Source organism: Globicephala melas, chromosome 2, assembly GCF_963455315.2.
Source record: "Globicephala melas chromosome 2, mGloMel1.2, whole genome shotgun sequence".
Taxonomy (NCBI): Eukaryota; Metazoa; Chordata; class Mammalia; order Artiodactyla; family Delphinidae; genus Globicephala; species Globicephala melas.
The window spans coordinates 99,970,746-99,988,632 of record NC_083315.2 but is presented as its reverse complement, the minus strand read 5'-3'; the positions used below and the strand labels follow the sequence as shown (position 1 = coordinate 99,988,632).

At 38.5% G+C, this 17,887-nt stretch overlaps 1 protein-coding gene across 1 annotated transcript in view; it reads right to left on the bottom strand.

Moving 5' to 3' along the window:
* The window catches only part of RYR3 (ryanodine receptor 3), a 364,723-nt gene that overhangs the window by 162,334 nt on the left and 184,502 nt on the right, over nt 1-17,887 (bottom strand). Inside the window, exons 36-37 of the mRNA XM_060293473.1 lie at nt 9,269-9,371; nt 8,299-8,436 (exon numbers count right to left, since the gene is read on the bottom strand). Of these exons, the coding sequence (XP_060149456.1) occupies nt 8,299-8,436; nt 9,269-9,371 (241 nt within the window). The remainder of the gene's footprint in view (nt 1-8,298; nt 8,437-9,268; nt 9,372-17,887) is intronic.

Here is a 17,887-nt window from a genome sequence, read left to right as displayed (position 1 = left end):
CTGTGTGTGAGCACAGGTCACTATCCGCACCTCCCTTCCGGGTACCCTGTGCAGCCCGCCACTGCCAGGGTCCCGGGATCCGGGTACAACTCCCCCGGAAGAACGCACTGCGCGCCTCAGGCTGGTGCAGCGTCACGCCAGCCTCTGCCACCGCAGGCCCGCCCTGCACAACGTGCCCCTCCCTCCGCCCCGCCTGAGTGAGCCAGAGCCCCCGAATCAGCTGCTCCTTTAACTCCGTCCTGTCTGAGCGAACAGACGCCCTCCGGAGACCCACACGCAGAGGCAGGGCCAAATCCAAAGCTGAGCCCCTGGGAGCTGTGAGAACACAGAAGAGAAAGGGAAATCTCTCCCTGCAGCCTCAGAAGCAGCGGATTAAAGCTCCACGAACAACTTGATGTACCCTGCATCTGTGGAATACATGAATAGACAACGAATCAGCCCAAATTAAGGAGGTGGACTTCGAGAGCAAGATTTATGATTTTTTTCCCCTTTTCCTCTTTTTGTGAGTATGTGTATGCTTCTGTGTGCGATTTTGTCTGTATAGCTTTGCTTCCACCATTTGTCCTAGGGTTCTATCCGTCCGTTTTTTTTGTTTGTTTTAATAATTATTTTTTATTTTAATAACTTTATTTTATTTTACTTTATCTTCTTTCATTCTTTCCTTCCTTCCCTCCTTTAGACAACGAATCATCCCAAATTAAGGAGGTGGACTTTGAGAGCAAGATTTATGATTTTTTCCCTTTTTCCTCTTTTTGTGAGCATGTATGTGTATATTTCTGTTTGAGATTTTGACTGTATAGCTTTGCTTCCACCATTTGTCCTAGGGTTCTATCCATTTTTTTTAATCTTTTTTTTCTTAATTTTTTTTTATTTTAATAACTTTATTATATTTTTTAACTTTATTATATTTTATCTTACTTTATTTTATTTTACTTTATCGTCTTTATTTCTTTTTTTCCTTCATTCCCTCCTTCCTTCCTTCCTTCCTCCCTCCCTCCTTTCTTTCTTTCTTTCTACTTCTACTAATTCTTTCTTTCTACTTTTTCTCCCTTTTATTCTGAGCCGTGTGGATGAAAGGCTCTTGGTGCTCAAGCCAGGAGTCAGTGCTGTGCCTCTGAAGTGGGAGAGCCAACTTCAGGACACTGGTCCACAAGAGACCTCCCAGCTCCACATAATATATCAAACGGTGAAAATCTACCAGAGATCTCCATCTCAACACCAGCACCCAGCTTCACTCAACGACCAGAAAGCTACAGTGCTGGACATCCTATGCTAAACAACTAGCAAGACAGGAACACAACCCCACCCATTAGCAGACAGGCTGCCTAAAACCATAATAAGTCCACAGACACCCCAAAACACACCACCAGTCATGGACCTGCCCACCAGAAAGACAAGATCCAGCCTCATCCACCAGAACACAGGCACTAGTCCCCTCCACCAGGAAGCCTACACAACCCACTGAAACAATCTTAGCCACTGGAGACAGACACCAAAAACAACGGGAACTACGAACCTGCAGCCTGCAAAAAGGAGACCCCAAACACAGTAAGATAAGCAAAATGAGAAGACAGAAAAACACACAGCAGATGAAAGAGCAAGATAAAAACCCACCAGACCTAACAAATGAAGAGGAAATAGGCATTCTACCTGACAAAGAATTCAGAGTAATGATAGTAAAGATGATCCAAAATCTTGGAGATAGAATGGAGAAAATACAAGAAACATGTAACAAGGACCTAGAAGAACTACAGAGCAAACAAACAATGATGAACAACACAATAAATGAAATTAAAACTTCTCTATAAGGAATCGAGAGCAGAATAACTGAGGCAGAAGAACAGATAAGTGACCTGGAAGATAAAATAGTGGAAGTAACTACCACAGAGCAGAATAAAGAAAAAAGAATGAAAAGAATTGAGGATAGTCTCAGAGATGTGTAGGACAACATTAAATGCAACAACATTCAAATTATAGGGGTCCCAGAAGAAGAAGAGAAAAACAAAGGGTCTGAGAAAATATTTGAAGAGATTATAGTTGAAAACTTCCCTAATATGGGAAAGGAAATAGTTAATCAAGTCCAGGAAGCACAGAGAGTCCCATACAGGATAAATCCAAGGAGAAACACGCCAAGGCACATATTAATCAAACTGTCAAAAATTAAATACAAAGAAAACATATTAAAAGCAGCAAGGGAAAAACAACAAATAACACACAAGGGAATCCCCATAAGGTTAACAGCTGATCTTTCAGCAGAAACTCTGCAAGCCAGAAGGGACTGGCAGGACATATTTAAACCGATGAAGGAGAAAAACCTGCAACCAAGATTACTCTACCCAGCAAGGATCTCATTCAGATTTGATGGAGAAATTAAAACCTTCACAGACAAGCAAAAGCTGAGAGAGTTCAGCACCACCAAACCAGCTTTACAACAACTGCTAAAGGAACTTCTCTAGGCAAGAAACACAAGAGAAGGAAAAGACCTACAATAATGAACCCAAAACAATTAGGAAAATGGGAATAGGAACATACATATCGATAATTACCATAAATGTAAATGGACTAAATGCTCCCACCAAAAGACAGAGATTGGCTGAATGGATACAAAAACAAGACCCATATATTTGCTGTCTACAAGAGACCCACTTCAGACCTAGAGACACATACAGACTGAAAGTAAGGGGATGGAAAAAGATATTCCATGCAAATGGAAACCAAAAGAAAGCTGGAGTAGCAATTCTCATATCAGACAAAATAGACTTTAAAATAAAGACTATTACAAGAGACAAAGAAGGACACTACATAATGACCAAGGGATCGATCCAAGAAGAATATATAAGAATTGTAAATATTTATGCACCCAACATAGGAGCACCTCAATACATAAGGCAAATACTAACAGCCATAAAAGGAGAAATCGACAGTAACACATTCATAGTAGGGGACTTTAACACCCAACTTTCACCAATGGACAGATCATCCAAAATGAAAATAAATAAGGAAACACAAGCTTTAAATGATACATTAAACAAGATGGACTTAATTGATATTTATAGGACATTCCATCCCAAAACAACAGAATACACATTTTTCTCAAGTGCTCATGGAACATTCTCCAGGATAGATCATATCTTGGGTCACAAATCAAGCCTTGGTAAATTTAAGAAAATTGAAATTGTATCAAGTATCTTTTCTGACCACAACGCTATGAGACTAGATATCAATTACAGGGAAAGATCTGTAAGAAATACAGACACATGGAGGCTAAACAATACACTACTAATAACGAAGTGATCAATGAAGAAATCAAAGAGGAAATAAAAAAAATACCTAGAAACAAAAGACAATGGAGACACGATGACCAAAAATCTATGGGATGCAGCAAAAGAAGTTCTAACAGGGAAGTTTATAGCAATACAATCCTACCTTAAGAAACAGGAAACATCTCAAATAAACAACCTAACCTTGCACCTAAAGCAATTAGAGAAAGAAGAACAAAAGAACCCCAATGTTAGCAGAAGGAAAGAAGTCATAAAAATCAGATCAGAAATAAATGAAAAAGAAATGAAGGAAACGATAGCAAAGATCAATAAAACTAAAAGCTGGTTCGTTGAGAAGATAAACAAAATTGATAAACCATTAGCCAGACTCATCAAGAAAAAAAGGGAGAAGACTCAAATCAACAGAATTAGAAATGAAAAAGGAGAAGTAACAACTGACACTGCAGAAATACAAAGGATCATAAGAGATTACTACAAGCAACTCTATGCCAATAAAATAGACAACCTGGAAGAAATGGACAAATTCTTAGAAATGCACAACCTGCCAAGACTGAATCAGGAAGAAATAGAAAATATGAACAGACCAATCACAAGCACTGAAATTGAAACTGTGGTTAAAAATCTTCCAACTAACAAAAGCCCAGGACCAGATGGCTTCCCAGGCGAATTCTATCAAACATTTAGAGAAGAGCTAACACCTATCCTTCTCAAACTCTTCCAAAATATAGCAGAGGGAGGAACACTCCCAAACTCATTCTACGAGGCCACCATCACCCTGATACCAAAACCAGACAAGGATGTCACAAAGAAAGAAAACTACAGGCCAATATCACTGATGAACATAGATGCAAAAATCCTCAACAAAATACTAGCAAACAGAATCCAACAGCACATTAAAAGGAGCAAGCGGGGTTTATTCCAGGAATGCAAGGATTCTTCAATATACACAAATCAATCAACGTGATACACCATATTAACAAATTGAAGGAGAAAAACCATATGATCATCTCAATAGATGCAGAGAAAGCTTTCGACAAAATTCAACACCCATTTATGATAAAAATCCTCCAGAAAGTAGGCATAGAGGGAACTTTCCTCAACATAATAAAGGCCATATATGACAAACCCACAGCCAACATCATCCTCAATGGTGAAAAACTGAAAGCATTTCCACTAAGATCAGGAACAAGACAAGGTTGCCCACTCTAACCACTCTTATTCAACATAGTTTTGGAAGTTTTAGCCACAGCAATCAGAGAAGAAAAGGAAATAAAAGGAACCCAAATCAGAAAAGAAGAAGTAAAGCTGTCACTGTTTGCAGATGACATGATACTACACATAGAGAATCCTAAAGATGCTACCAGAAAACTACTAGAGCTAATCAATGAATTTGGTAAAGTAGCAGGATACAAAATTAATGCACAGAAATCTCTGGCATTCCTATACACTAATGATGAAAAATCTGAAAGTGAAATCAAGAAAACACTCCCATTTACCATTGCAACAAAAAGAATAAAATATCTAGGAATAAACCTACCTAAGGAGACAAAAGACCTGTATGCAGAAGATTATAAGACACTGATGAAAGAAATTAAAGATGATACAAATAGATGGAGAGATATACCATGTTCCTGGATTGGAAGAATCAACATTGTGAAAATGACTTTACTACCCAAAGCAATCTACAGATTCAATGCAATCTCTATCAAACTACCACTGGCATTTTTCACAGAACTAGAACAAAAAGTTTCACAATTTGTATGGAAACACAAAAGACCCCGAATAGCCAAAGCAATCTTGAGAACAAAAAACGGAGCTGGAGTAATCAGGCTCCCTGACTTCAGACTATACTACAAAGCTACAGTAATCAAGACAGTATGGTACTGGCACAAAAACAGAAAGATAGATCAATAGAACAGGATAGAAAGCCCAGAGATAAATCCACGCACATATGGTCACCTTATCTTTGATAAAGGAGGCAGGAATGTACAGTGGAGAAAGGACAAGCCTCTTCAATAAGTGGTGCTGGGAAAACTGGACAGTACATGTAAAAGTATGAGATTAGATCACTCCCTAACACCATACACAAAAATAAACTCAAAACGGATTAAAGAACTAAATGTAAGGCCAGAAACTACCAAACTCTTAGAAGAAAACATAGGCAGAACACTCTATGACATAAATCACAGCACGATCCTTTTTGACCCACCTCCTAGAGAAATGGAAATAAAAACAAAAATAAACAAATGGGACCTAATGAAACTTAAAAGCTTTTGCACAGCAAAGGAAACCATAAATAAGACCCAAAGACAACCATCAGAATGGGAGAAAATATTTGCAAATGAAGCAACTGGCAAAGGATTAATCTCCAAAATTTATAAGCAGCTCATGCAGCTCAATAACAAAAAAACAAACAACCCAATCCAAAAATGGGCAGAAGACCTAAATAGACATTTCTCCAAAGAAGATATACAAACTGCCAACAAACACATGAAAGAATGCTCAACTTCATTAATCATTAGAGAAATGCAAATCAAAACTACAATGAGATATCATCTCACACAAGTCAGAATGGCCATCATCAAAAAATCTAGAAACAATAAATGCTGGAGAGGGTGTGGAGAAAAGGGAACCCTCTTGCACTCTTGGTGGGAACGTAAATTGATACAGCCACTGTGGAGAAGAGTATGGAGGTTCCTTAAAAAACTACAAATAGAACTACCATATGACCCTGAAATCCCACTACTGGGCATATACACTGAGAAAACCATAATTCAAAAAGAGTCATGTACCAAAATGTTCATTGCAGCTCTATTTACAATAGCCAGGAGATGGAAACAACCTAAGTGTCCATCATTGGATGAATGGATAAAGAAGATGTGGCACATATATACAATGGAATATTACTCAGCCATAAAAAGAAACGACACTGAGCTATCTGTAATGAGGTGGATAGACCTAGAGTCTGTCATACAGAGTGAAGTAAGTGAGAAAGAGAAAGACAAGCACCGTATGCTAACACATATATATGGAATTTAAGAAGAAAAAAATGTCATGAAGCACCTAGGGGTTAGACAGGAATAAAGACACAGACCTACTAGAGAATGGTCTTGAGGATATGGGGAGGGGGAAGGGTGAGCTGTGACAAAGCGAGAAAGAGTCATGGACATATATACACTACCAAACGTAAGGTAGGTAGCTAGTGGGAAGCAGCCGCATAGCACAGGGCGATCAGCTCGGTGCTTTGTGACCGCCTGGAGGGGTGGGATAGGGAGGGTGGGAGGGAGGGAGACGCAAGAGGGAAGAGATATGGGAAAATATGTATATGTATAACTGATTCACTTTGTTATAAAGCAGAAACTAACACACCATTGTAAAGCAATTATACTCCAATAAAGATGTAAAAAAAAAAAAAAATGTCAGCCCTGAGTGAGGAGCTTTATGTCCCTGGAACATCTGGCAGGGAACCTGTATCCTGCCAACCAGACATGCTTGGCCACCTCCTATTTCTACTTCTGGGACTGCAGGAAAGAAGACTTATGACACAAAGCTTGAACCTCTCAGAATTCTGCTTGTGGAATGGAAGCAGCATGGGGCGCTCCATGGAGTCTCATGCTGGGGTAGCCTTTCAGGTTTGCACATCCTGCCAGAACAGAGAGAACATAATCTTTCTGCCTGAGGCCCGGGGTAGCAATGCTAAAGATTGCAGTCCTTAGAGCTTGGACACCATTCTTAGAGTTAGGGAGACTTCACAGAGCTAGGTGACTTAATCTAAGTGACTCCATTTACCTAACATGAAGCGGTCACCTTGGAGGACCCCCTGGCTGTGACACATTGTTTTAGAAAGAAGCAACCACTTTCAAAACTGACTCTCCACAGGGAATATGGGTCAGCTCAGCCTATTTTTAGTTCTGCTTTGGCAGTACCACAAAGGGAGTCTAAACTCACTTTTTTGGACATTTGAATCATGCTGGCCTGTCCTCACCAAAGACCCCCCCCACGCCATGGTGACAAATAGGACCGACCAAGGGTTGCCAGTGCAACTGCTTCCAGAAGCTTCTACACTTCTGCTGATAAGTGTGGAGGATTCTTTCCCTTCAGAGATAGTCTGACAAAGATGGAAGGTCAATCGAAAGGGCAATAAGATGTACGAACCCCAAAGCAGTGTTTTCAAACAAACTGAGCACATCTTGACAGTCCATTGCTCTAGTCTATAGTTTGAAAGCATGTTCTAAGATGGATAGGAACAGGGAATAAGATAAAAGGCAATTATATTAAACCTGGGAAATTCCTTCTTCTTTAGACACTGAAATATTTGCAGAATTTGGTACGATGGAGCAGACTGATTATAATATGCAGACAATCTTCCTCTTGAAATGTTAATGGCAATGGACAGTCAACTGCCTTGCAGAACAAATTATGATCTTGTTTCAACATGGGTCGAAATGGTAGGAGTCATCTGTACTATAAGGATTAGAGAAATGATTTGAACAAGGTTCGTGAATGTTGAAAAACAGAAGGTCCAATTCCTCTGGGATGTTATATTAGGAAAATTGTAGCCAAAACCCAACCCCCCCTCCAAACCCCACAATCTATTCCCTTTACTTCTGCCTTATTATTATTACGTTATTTCCTTGCTGGGGCAATTTTCAACGCTAAGGAACCACAAAAAAAAAGTGACAGAAACAACAGTGGTTTAGAAGAGGAAGATTATGAACACATAAAAGAAAGAACAGAACTCTGTTTACAGGCATTTAAAAGTAGACAGACAAGAGTAGACCCACCAAGCAATCCATCCCTAAAAGACGACTCAAAGGAAGTTCCTTAAGTCAGAAGAAAAGCATAGTCCCAAACACATAGCAATAAGTTCTACAAATCATAACAGAACGCTTCCTTGAAGCTAGCTAAGCATCCCTTCTCTATCCCACAGTATTTGCTTAGAAAGTCCGTGATCTTAATTAAGTCTTAGAAGAGCTCCAGGTTGGGGGCAGTGTGATTGAAAGGCTCTGGAACTTACTAGGGCATCTCTCCTCCTCCTCTGTCGGCCGCTCCTTCTCTGGCTTGGAAGAGCCTTTGATTTTATACACCAAGGCACGGAATTTTCCAGTCCAGGAGGCGTCTTCCTCTTCCGCTTCCTCTTCCTCCAGGGGAACCCCTAAGCAAGTCACATAACAGAGTGATAACCTCAAACAGTACATGAAGCCACCAGATGATGGAAAGAACATAGGAACACTGCTTTCCACCCTTTGGAACTTTCTAAGGATACTATAGGCAGCCTCCCATAAGTATTTATCTACATCATGTCTTTTGGCAAGTTTTTAAAAAAAGATGATTTCTTGTATACAAGAACATTAAGTAATTTCAATCCCAAGACTTAACTTTTTCTAACCCATACCCAAAATGGGCTCTAGAGTGTCCACAAAGAAAGAGTTAACCATGAGTTACTTCAAATGAAAAAGTCATCTCTTATCCACATAGTACTCAATCCACCCATGTACAAGCAGCACAACTGCTGAGAGCCACTTTAAAACGAGCAGATATGTATCTAAGCAGGGATGGCTGGTATCGAATCCTTAAGGGCAGACATGGCCATACTTATATCATCGCAGAAGCTAAAAAGCAAAGGGGATCGGAATCTTGGCTCAGCTGGGAGCAGAGTCCCAACTCTCTAACTTGAGGTAAATTGGGTGAGGTTTATATAAAGATCAGTTCTTTTCTTTCCTTCTTTAGAGACCCAGTTCTCTCTTAGATCTCAGCAAAATTTCTTCTAGGTAGTAGTTTCAGTTATGTATTATGCCAGGATGATGTCCTGTATCTTCTCTGACCCAAACAGTTTTGGAGAAAATCATTTCTTGGACAATTAGTATTGTAGTTTAAAATAGAAAACTAACTTTGCAGCCCTCCCCCGTACCCCCCCCCCCCGGAGCTTCTAACGAAGGAATCATGAACAGACTTGTCTTTCAAAAGCTTTTATCTCGGAAGCTCACCGCAGTGAATGAGAAGGTCCTCGTGGAAGTCATACATCTCCTCCCGGATCTCTTCTGGGCACGGGCAGTTCTCCCCCAGTTGAAAGTTAAGAAGCATGTTGATCTTTGAGGGACAAAGCAGAACGGCTAGTTGGTTCTCAATGTCTGTCCAAAGAACTCAGATCCAATCTTAGTCAGACACCTAATATTTCTCTGCAAAATTTTTTAACTCGATTGTTATTATTTTAGTTTTTTGGTAAAGATGGCCAACATTTAAAAGTAGCTTTCTATAACTGAATCACTCTGCTGCACATCTGAAACATTGTAAATCAACTATACGTCAATAAAAAATAAAACATAAAAATTTTAAAAAAGGGTACAAACTTCCAGTTATAAGATGAATAAGTTCTGGGGATGTAATGTATAGCATAGTGACAGTAGTTAACAATACTATACTTGAAAATTGCTAAGAGAGTAGATCTTAAAACTTCTCATCATAAGAAAAATTCATAACTATGTGAGGTGATAGATGTTAACTAAGCTTACTGTGGTGATCATTTCACGATATATACATATATCAAATGATTATGTTGTATACCTTAGACTATACAGTGTTATGTGTTAACCAGATCTCAATAACTGGGAAAAAAAACCCCACTACAAATAAAAAAAGAAAAAGAAAAAATTCCAGCAATATTGCTTTGCATCACCAAGACACTGTCTCTGCTCTCCTTCTTTAGAGTAATTATTTTGGTGACTATGGCTCTAATTCCTGTCTTTAAGAAAGAATGCATGATTCTGAGAAAAAAGTCATGCATCCAGCGCATTTTAAATGATCTTTGGAGAGATGAGTCATGAGAATACAAAGACGTAAAAACTACACTAATGAAATACAGCCATAAACTATGAGATGCTAAAAAAAAAATAAAAGAGCTTTCACTTTTTTCTGATTATAAAGGTAATTTATTAATTACACAAAACTTGGAGATTACCTAAAGTAGAAAATTTACTGCAATCTCCCCACTCAAAGACAGCCACTGTTTTTAGTTAATATCTTCATGTATGCAGATTGAGATCACACTCTAAATCAACTTTTCTGAAACTCAAATTTTCCACTTAATTTATCTCGAGCATTTAAAATTTTTCTTAACCTGATCTTTAACAGGTGCATTACATTTCATCATAAGGATGAACAGCAGTTTATATAAAATGCATGTAAAATTAATGATCTGCTATGAAATATTTAAGTTGTTTTCATTTTTTTTATCCTCGTAAAATAAAGTTGGTTTGAATTTCTCTGATCGTTTTCTTAGGATAAACTCAGAGAAGCGAAATGCCTGGACAAAAAGGTTTGAACATTTTAATGGCTTTTTTTTCCCCTTATGATTTTTTTTTACATCTTTATTGCAGTGTAATTACCTTACCATGTTGTGTTAGTTTCTGCTCAATAACAAAGTGAATCAGCTATATGTATACATATATCCCCATATCCCCTCCCTCTTGAGCCTTCCTCCAACTCTCCCTATCCCACCCCTCTAGGTGGTCACAAAGCACCAAGCTGATCTCCCTGTGCTATGTGGCTGCTTCCCACTAGCTATCTATTTTATATTTGGTAGTATATATTAGACCATGCCACTCTCTCACTTCGTCCCAGCATCCCCGTCCCCCGCCACCAGTGTCCTCAAGTCCGTTCTCTACGTCTGCGTCTTTATTCCTGTCCTGCCCCTAGGTTCATCAGAACCATTTTTCTTTTACAGATACCATACATATGTGTTAGCATACGGTATTTGTTTTTCTCTTTCTGACTTACTTCACTCTGTATGACAGACTCTAGGTCCATCTACCTCACTACAAATAACTCAATTTCATTTCTTTTTATGGCTGAGTAATATCCCAGTGTATATATGTGCCACATCTTCTTTACCCATTCATCTGTCGATGGGCACTTGCTTCCATGTCCTGGCTATTGTAAATAGTGCTACAATGAACATTGTGGTACATGTCTCTTTAGAATTATGGCTTTCTCATGATATATGCCCAGGAGTGGGATTGCTAGGTCATATGGTAGTTCTTTTTTTAGTTTTTTAAGGAACCTCCATACTGTTCTCCATAGTGGCTGTATCAATTTACATTCCCACTAACAGTGCAAGAGGGTTCGCTTTTCTCCACACCCTCTCCAGCATTTATCGTTTGTAGATTTTTTGATGATGGCCATTCTGGCTGGTGTGAGGTGATACCTCACTGTAGTTTTGACTTGCATTTCTCTAATGATTAGTGATGCTGAGCATTCTTTCATGTGTTTGTTGGCAATCTGTATATCTTCTTTGGAGAAATGTCTGTTTAGGTCTTCCACCTATTTTTGGACTGGGTTTTTTTTTGATATTGAGCTGCAAGAGCTGCTTGTATAGTTTGGAGATTAATCCTTTGTCAGTTGCTTCTTTTGCAAATACTTTCTCCCATTCTGAGGGTTGTCTTTTTGTCTTGCTTATGGTTTCCTTCACTGTGCAAAAGCTTTTAAGTTTCATTAGGTCCCATTCATTTATTTTTGATTTTATTTCCATTACTCTAGGAGGTGGGTCAAAAAGGATCTTGCTGATTTATGTCAAAGAGTGTTCTGCCTATGTTTTCCTCTAAGAGTTTTATAGTGTCTGGCCTTACATTTAGGTCTTTAATCCATTTTGAGTTTATTTTTGTGTATGGTGTTAGGAAGTGTTCTAATTTCATTCTTTTACATGTAGCTGTCCAGTTTTCCAAGCACCACTGATTGAAGAGGCTGTCTTTTCTCCATTGTATATTCTTGCCTCCTTTGTCAAAGATAACGTGACCATATGTGTGTGGTTTTGTCTCTGGGCTTTCTATCCTGTTCCACTGATCTATATTTCTACTTCTGTGCCAGTACCATACTGTCTTGATTACTGTAACTTTGTAGTATAGTCTGAAGTCAGGGAGACTGATTCTTCCAGCTCCGTTTTTCTTTCTCAAGATTGCTTTGGCTATTTGGGGTCTTTTGTGTTTCTATACAAATTGTAATATTTTTTGTTCTAGTTCTGTGAAAGATGCCATAGGTAGTTTGATAGGGATTGCACTGAATCTGTAGATTGCTTTGGGTACTACAGTGATTTTCTCAATGTTGATTCTTCCAATCCAAGATCATGGTATATGTCTCCATCTGTTTGTATCATCTTAGATTTGTTTCATCAGTATCTTATAGTTTTCTGAATACAGGTCTTTTGTCTCCTCAGGTAGGATTATTTGTAGGTATTTTATTCTTTTTGTTGCAATGGTAAATGGGAGTGTTTCCTTAATTTTTCTTTCTGTTCTTTCATTGCTAGTGTATAGGAATGCAAGAGATTTCTGTGCATTAATTTTGTATCCTGCTACTTTACCAAATTCATTGATTAGCTCTAGTAGTATTCTGGTAGCATTTTTAGGATTCGCTATGTATTGTATCATGTCATCTGCAAACAGTGACAGTTTTACTTCTTTTCCAATTTGGATTCCTTTCATTTCTTTTTCTTCTCTGACTGCCGTGGCTAAAACTTTGAAAACTATGTTGAATAACAGTGGTGAGAGTGGGCACCCTTGTCTTGTTCCTGATCTTAGAGGAAATGCTTTCAGTTTTTCACTATTGATAATGCTGTTGGCTGTGTTTGTCATATATGGCTTTTATTATGTTGAGGTAGGTTCCCTCTATGCCCACTTTCTGGAGGGTTTTTATCATAAATGCGTTTTGAATTTTGTCAAAAGCTTTTTCTGCATATACTGAGATTATCATGTGGTTTTTATCCTTCCATTTGTTAATATGGTGTATCACATTGATTGATTTGCATATACTGAAGAATCCTTGTATTCCTGGGATAAACCTCATTTGATCATGGTGTATGATCCTTTTAATGTGCTGTTGGATTCTGTTTGCTAGTATTTTGTTGAGGATTTTTGCATCTATGTTCATCAGTGTATTGGCATGTAGTTTTTTTTGTGACATCTTTGTCTAGTTTTGGTATCAGGGTGATGGTGGTCTCGTAGAATGAGTTTGGGAGTGTTCCTCCCTCTGCTATATTTTGGAAGAGTTTGAGAAGGATAGGTGTTAGCTCTTCACTAAATATTTGATAGAATTCACCTGTGAAGGCTTCTAGTCCTTGGCTTTTGTTAGTTGGAAGATTTTTAATCACAGTTTAAATTTCATTACTTGTGATTGGTTTGTTCATATTTTCTATCTCTTCATGGTTCCATCTTGGAAGATTGTACTTTTCGAAGAATTTGTCTATTTCTTCCCAGTTATCCATTTTATTGGCATATAGTTGCTTGTAGTAATGTCTCATGATCCTTTGTATTTCTGCAGTGTCACTTCTCCTTTTTCATTTCTAATTCTGTTGATTTGAGTCTTCTCCCTTTTTTTCTTGATGAGTCTGGCTAATGGTTTATCAATTTGGTTTATCTTCTCAATGAACCAGCTTTTAGTTTTGTTGATCTTTGTTATTGTTTCCTCCATTTCTTTTTCATTTATTTTTGATCTGATCTTTATGATTTCTTTCCTTCTTCTATTTTTGGTTTTTTTTTTGTTTGTTTGTTGTTGTTCTTCTTCTTTCTCTAATTGCTTTAGGTGTAAGTTTAGGTTGCTTATTTGAGATTTTTCTTCTTTCTTGAGGTAGGATCATATTACTATAAACTTCCCTCTTAGAACTGCTTTTGCTGCACCCCATAGGTTTTGGATCATTGTGTTTTCATTGTCATTGTTGCTAGGTATTTTTTTTATTTCTTCAGTGATCTCTTGGTTACTTAGTAGCATATTGTTTAGCCTCCATGTGTTTGTATTTCTTACAGTTTTCTTTTCCTGTAATTGACATCTAGTCTCATAGCACTGTGGTCAGATAAGATACTTGATATGATTTCAGTTTCTTAAATTTACCTAGGCTTGATCTGTGACCCAAGATATGATCTATCCTGGAGAATGTTCCATGTGCACTTGAGAAGAAAGTGTATTCTGTCACTTTTGAGTAGAATGATCTATAAATATCAATTAAATCTATCTGGTCTGTTGTGTCATTTAAAACTTGTGTTTCCTTATTTATTTCCTGTTTGGATGATCTGTCCATTGGTGTAAGTGGGGTGTTAAAGTCCCCTTCTATTATTGTATTACTGTTGATCTCCCTTTTCATGGTTGTTAGCATTTGCCTTATGTATTGAGGTGCTCCTATGTTGGGTACATAAGCATTTATAATTGTTATATCTTCTTCTTGGATTGATCCCTTGATCATTATGTAGTGTCCTTCCTTATCTCTTGTAACAGTCTTTATTTTCATGTCTATTTTATCTGATATGAGTATTGCTATTCCAGCTTTCTTTTGTTTTCCACTTGCATGGAGTATCATTTTCCATCCCTTCACTTTCAGGCTGTATGTGTCCCTAGGTCTGAAGTGGGTCTCCTGTAGACAGCATATATATGGGTCTTATTTTTGCAACCATTCAGCCAGTCTGTGTGTTTTGGTTGGAGCATTTAATCCATTCACATTTAAGGTAATTATCAATATGTATGTTCCTATTCCCATTTTCCTAATTGTTTTTTATTTGTTTTTGTAGGTCTTTTCCTTCTCTTGTGTTTCTTGCCTAGAGAAGTTCCTTTAGCATTTGTTGTAAAGCTGGTTTGGTGGTGCTGAATTCTCTTAGCTTTTGCTTGTCTGTAAAGGTTTTAATTCCTCCATTAAATCTGAATGAGATCCTTGCTGGTTAGAGTAATCTTGGTTGTAGGTTTTTTCCTTTCATCACTTTAAATATGTCCTGCCACTCCCTTTTGGCTTGCAGAGTTTCTGCTGAAAGGTCAGCTGTTAACCTTACAGGGATTCTCTTGTCTGTTATTTGTTGCTTTCCCTGGCTGCTTTTAGCATTTTTTCTTTGTATTTAGTTTTTGATAGTTTGATTAATATGTGTCCTGGCATGTTTCTCCTTGGATTTATACTGTATGGGACTCTCTGCGCTTCCTGGACTTGGGTGACTATTTCCTTTCCCATGTTAGGGACGTTTTCAACTGCAGTCTCTTCAAATATTTTCTCAGACCCTTTATTTTTCTCTTCTTCTTCTGGGACCCCTAGAATTAGAATATTGGTACATTTAATGTTATCCCAGAGGTCTCTGAGATTGTCCTCAATTCTTTTCATTCTTTTATCTTTATTCTGCTCTGCAGCAGTATTTCCACTATTCTATCTTCCAGGTCACTTATCTGTTCTTCTGCCTCAGTTATTCTCCTGTTGATTCCTTCTAGAGTATTTTTAACTTCACTTATTGTGTTATTCATCGTTTGTTTGCTCTTTAGTTCTTCTAGGTCCTTGTTAAACGTTTCTTGAATTTTTTTCATTTTATTTCTGAGATTTTGGATCATCTTTACTATCATTACTCTGAATTCTTTTTCAGGTAGACTGTCTATTTCCTCTTCATTTGTTTGGTCTGGTGGGTAAAAACCTTCCTCCTTCACCTGCTGTATATTCCTCTGTCTTCTCATTTTGTTTAACTTACTGTGTTTGGGGTCTCCTTTTCCCAGCCTGCAGGTTTGTAGCTCCTCTTATTTCTGGTGTCTGCCCCAGTTGGTGAGGTTGGTTTTGTTGTTTGTGTAGGCTTCCTGGAAGAGGGGGACTGGTGCCTGTGTTCTGGTGGGTGGGGCTGGATCTTGTCCCTCTGGTAGGCAGAGTCACGTCTGGTGGTGTGTTTTGGGGTGTCTGTGATCTTAGTATAACTTTAGGCAGCCTCTCTGCTAATGGGTGGGGTTGTGTTCCTGTCTTGCTAGTTGTTTGGCATAGAGCATTCAGCACTGAAGCTTGCTGCCCGGTGGGTGGAGCTGGGTCTTAGCATTGAGATGCAGCTCTTTGGGAGAGCTCTCGCTGATTAATATTACATGGGGCATGGAGGTCTCTGGTCGTCCAATGTCCTGGACTCAGCTCTCCCACCTTGGCAGCTCAGGCCTGACACCCGGCCGGAGCACCAAGACCCTCCCAGCTGCATGGCCGCTTCTTACGTCAAAGTCTCTGTGGGACCATTGCAAAGTCCACAGGCCTCTGCATGACCCAAGCACCTCTCACTACCAGCGCAGTCACGTCGGCATGCACCACCCAGTAATTCCAACTGGAGCTGCCATTTTAATGGCTTTTGCTATTATTTGCCAGACTGCTCTCCAGAAAGCTCACAACAATTTGCATTAATACCAAATTTATACAAGAGTGTGTATTACTTTGCCATCTCCATTATGGTAGTGAGAGTTAACATATTTTCAAATAGTTTCCAATTTAATAGGTGAAAAATGTCACATCTCTGTTCCTTTTATTTTTCATTTTTTTAAAACAGTCCTAATCTTTTTAATTAATTAATTTTATTTATTTATTTTTGGCTATGTTGGGTCTTAATTGCTGTGTGCAGGCTTTCTCTAGCTGCAGTGAGCTGGGGCTACTCTTTGTTGCAGTGTGCGGGCCTCTCATTGCAGTGGCTTCTCTTGTTGTAGAGCACGGGCTCTTGGGTGCGCGGGCTTCAGTAGTTGTGGAGCGTAGCATCAGTAGTTGTGGCTTGTGGGCTCTAGAGTGCAGGCTCATTCATTGTGGTGCAGGGGCTTTGTTGCTCCGCGGCATGTGGATCTTCCTTGACCAGGGCTCGAATCCATGTCCCCTGATTTTGCAGGCGGATTCTTAACCACTGCATCACCAGGGAAGCCCTCTGTTCCTTTAATTTGCCTTTAATTGGTGAGGTTGAACTTTGCTTTTCCACACAGAAGGATTGTTTTTATCTCACAGTTTATATATTTTCCATCCATGTTCTTCCTCCATTTTTCTGTTGTGTGATTATCTTTTTAAAATTTAATCAGTGAGTGCTTTGCACATCTGCAGTTTATTAACTCTTGGTAATGTATACTCCAAATACTTTTCCCAGTTTTTAGTGAGCTTTTAATTTTCTTTACAGAATTTTTTTTGACATGTAGGTTTTATGTTTTGCAGCCAGCCTGTCATCTTTTCCTCTATAGTTTTGTGTCAGAGATGCTTAACTGTTTCTGTGCCATGGACCACTCTGACAGTCTAGTGAAACCCATGGATTTTTTTCTCAGATTAATATTTTAAATACCTAAAACAAAACAGAGAGGATTACAAAGAGAAACAATTATACTGCAATCTAGTTATCAAGATGATAAAAAACAAATTTGTGATACAGTAACATATATACAAAAAGATCTAGCAGCAGGTCTCACATGCACTGAGATCTTGAAGTAGTGATGAATGCAAATGATATTTCAAGGTATTAGAACTTTGTAATATGATATGAAAAAATATGTAGTTTCTGTGGGTGACAAGTTTAGGTACTTGCTTTGTCGCCTGTATCAGTAACTGAAAGAAATGCTCTTAGAAATTAATGAAAAGTTGGTGAAAATAAAGCTGTCACTAAGATTTCTGGATGTCTAAATTCTTCCACAGACCCATGACCCCAGGTTAGTGAATATCTCGAGGCACTGAAGTAATAGCTAGAGGTAATCTTGTCCATTTTGCTGTGTCAGGCAGAGTAACCCAAACACCAGGCAAAGGGGTATTTTCTACTTTTGTTTAGGATATCTAGGTGAAAAAAATTTACAGTCTCATTTATTAAACCATGAACCTTATTTAATATTGTTAG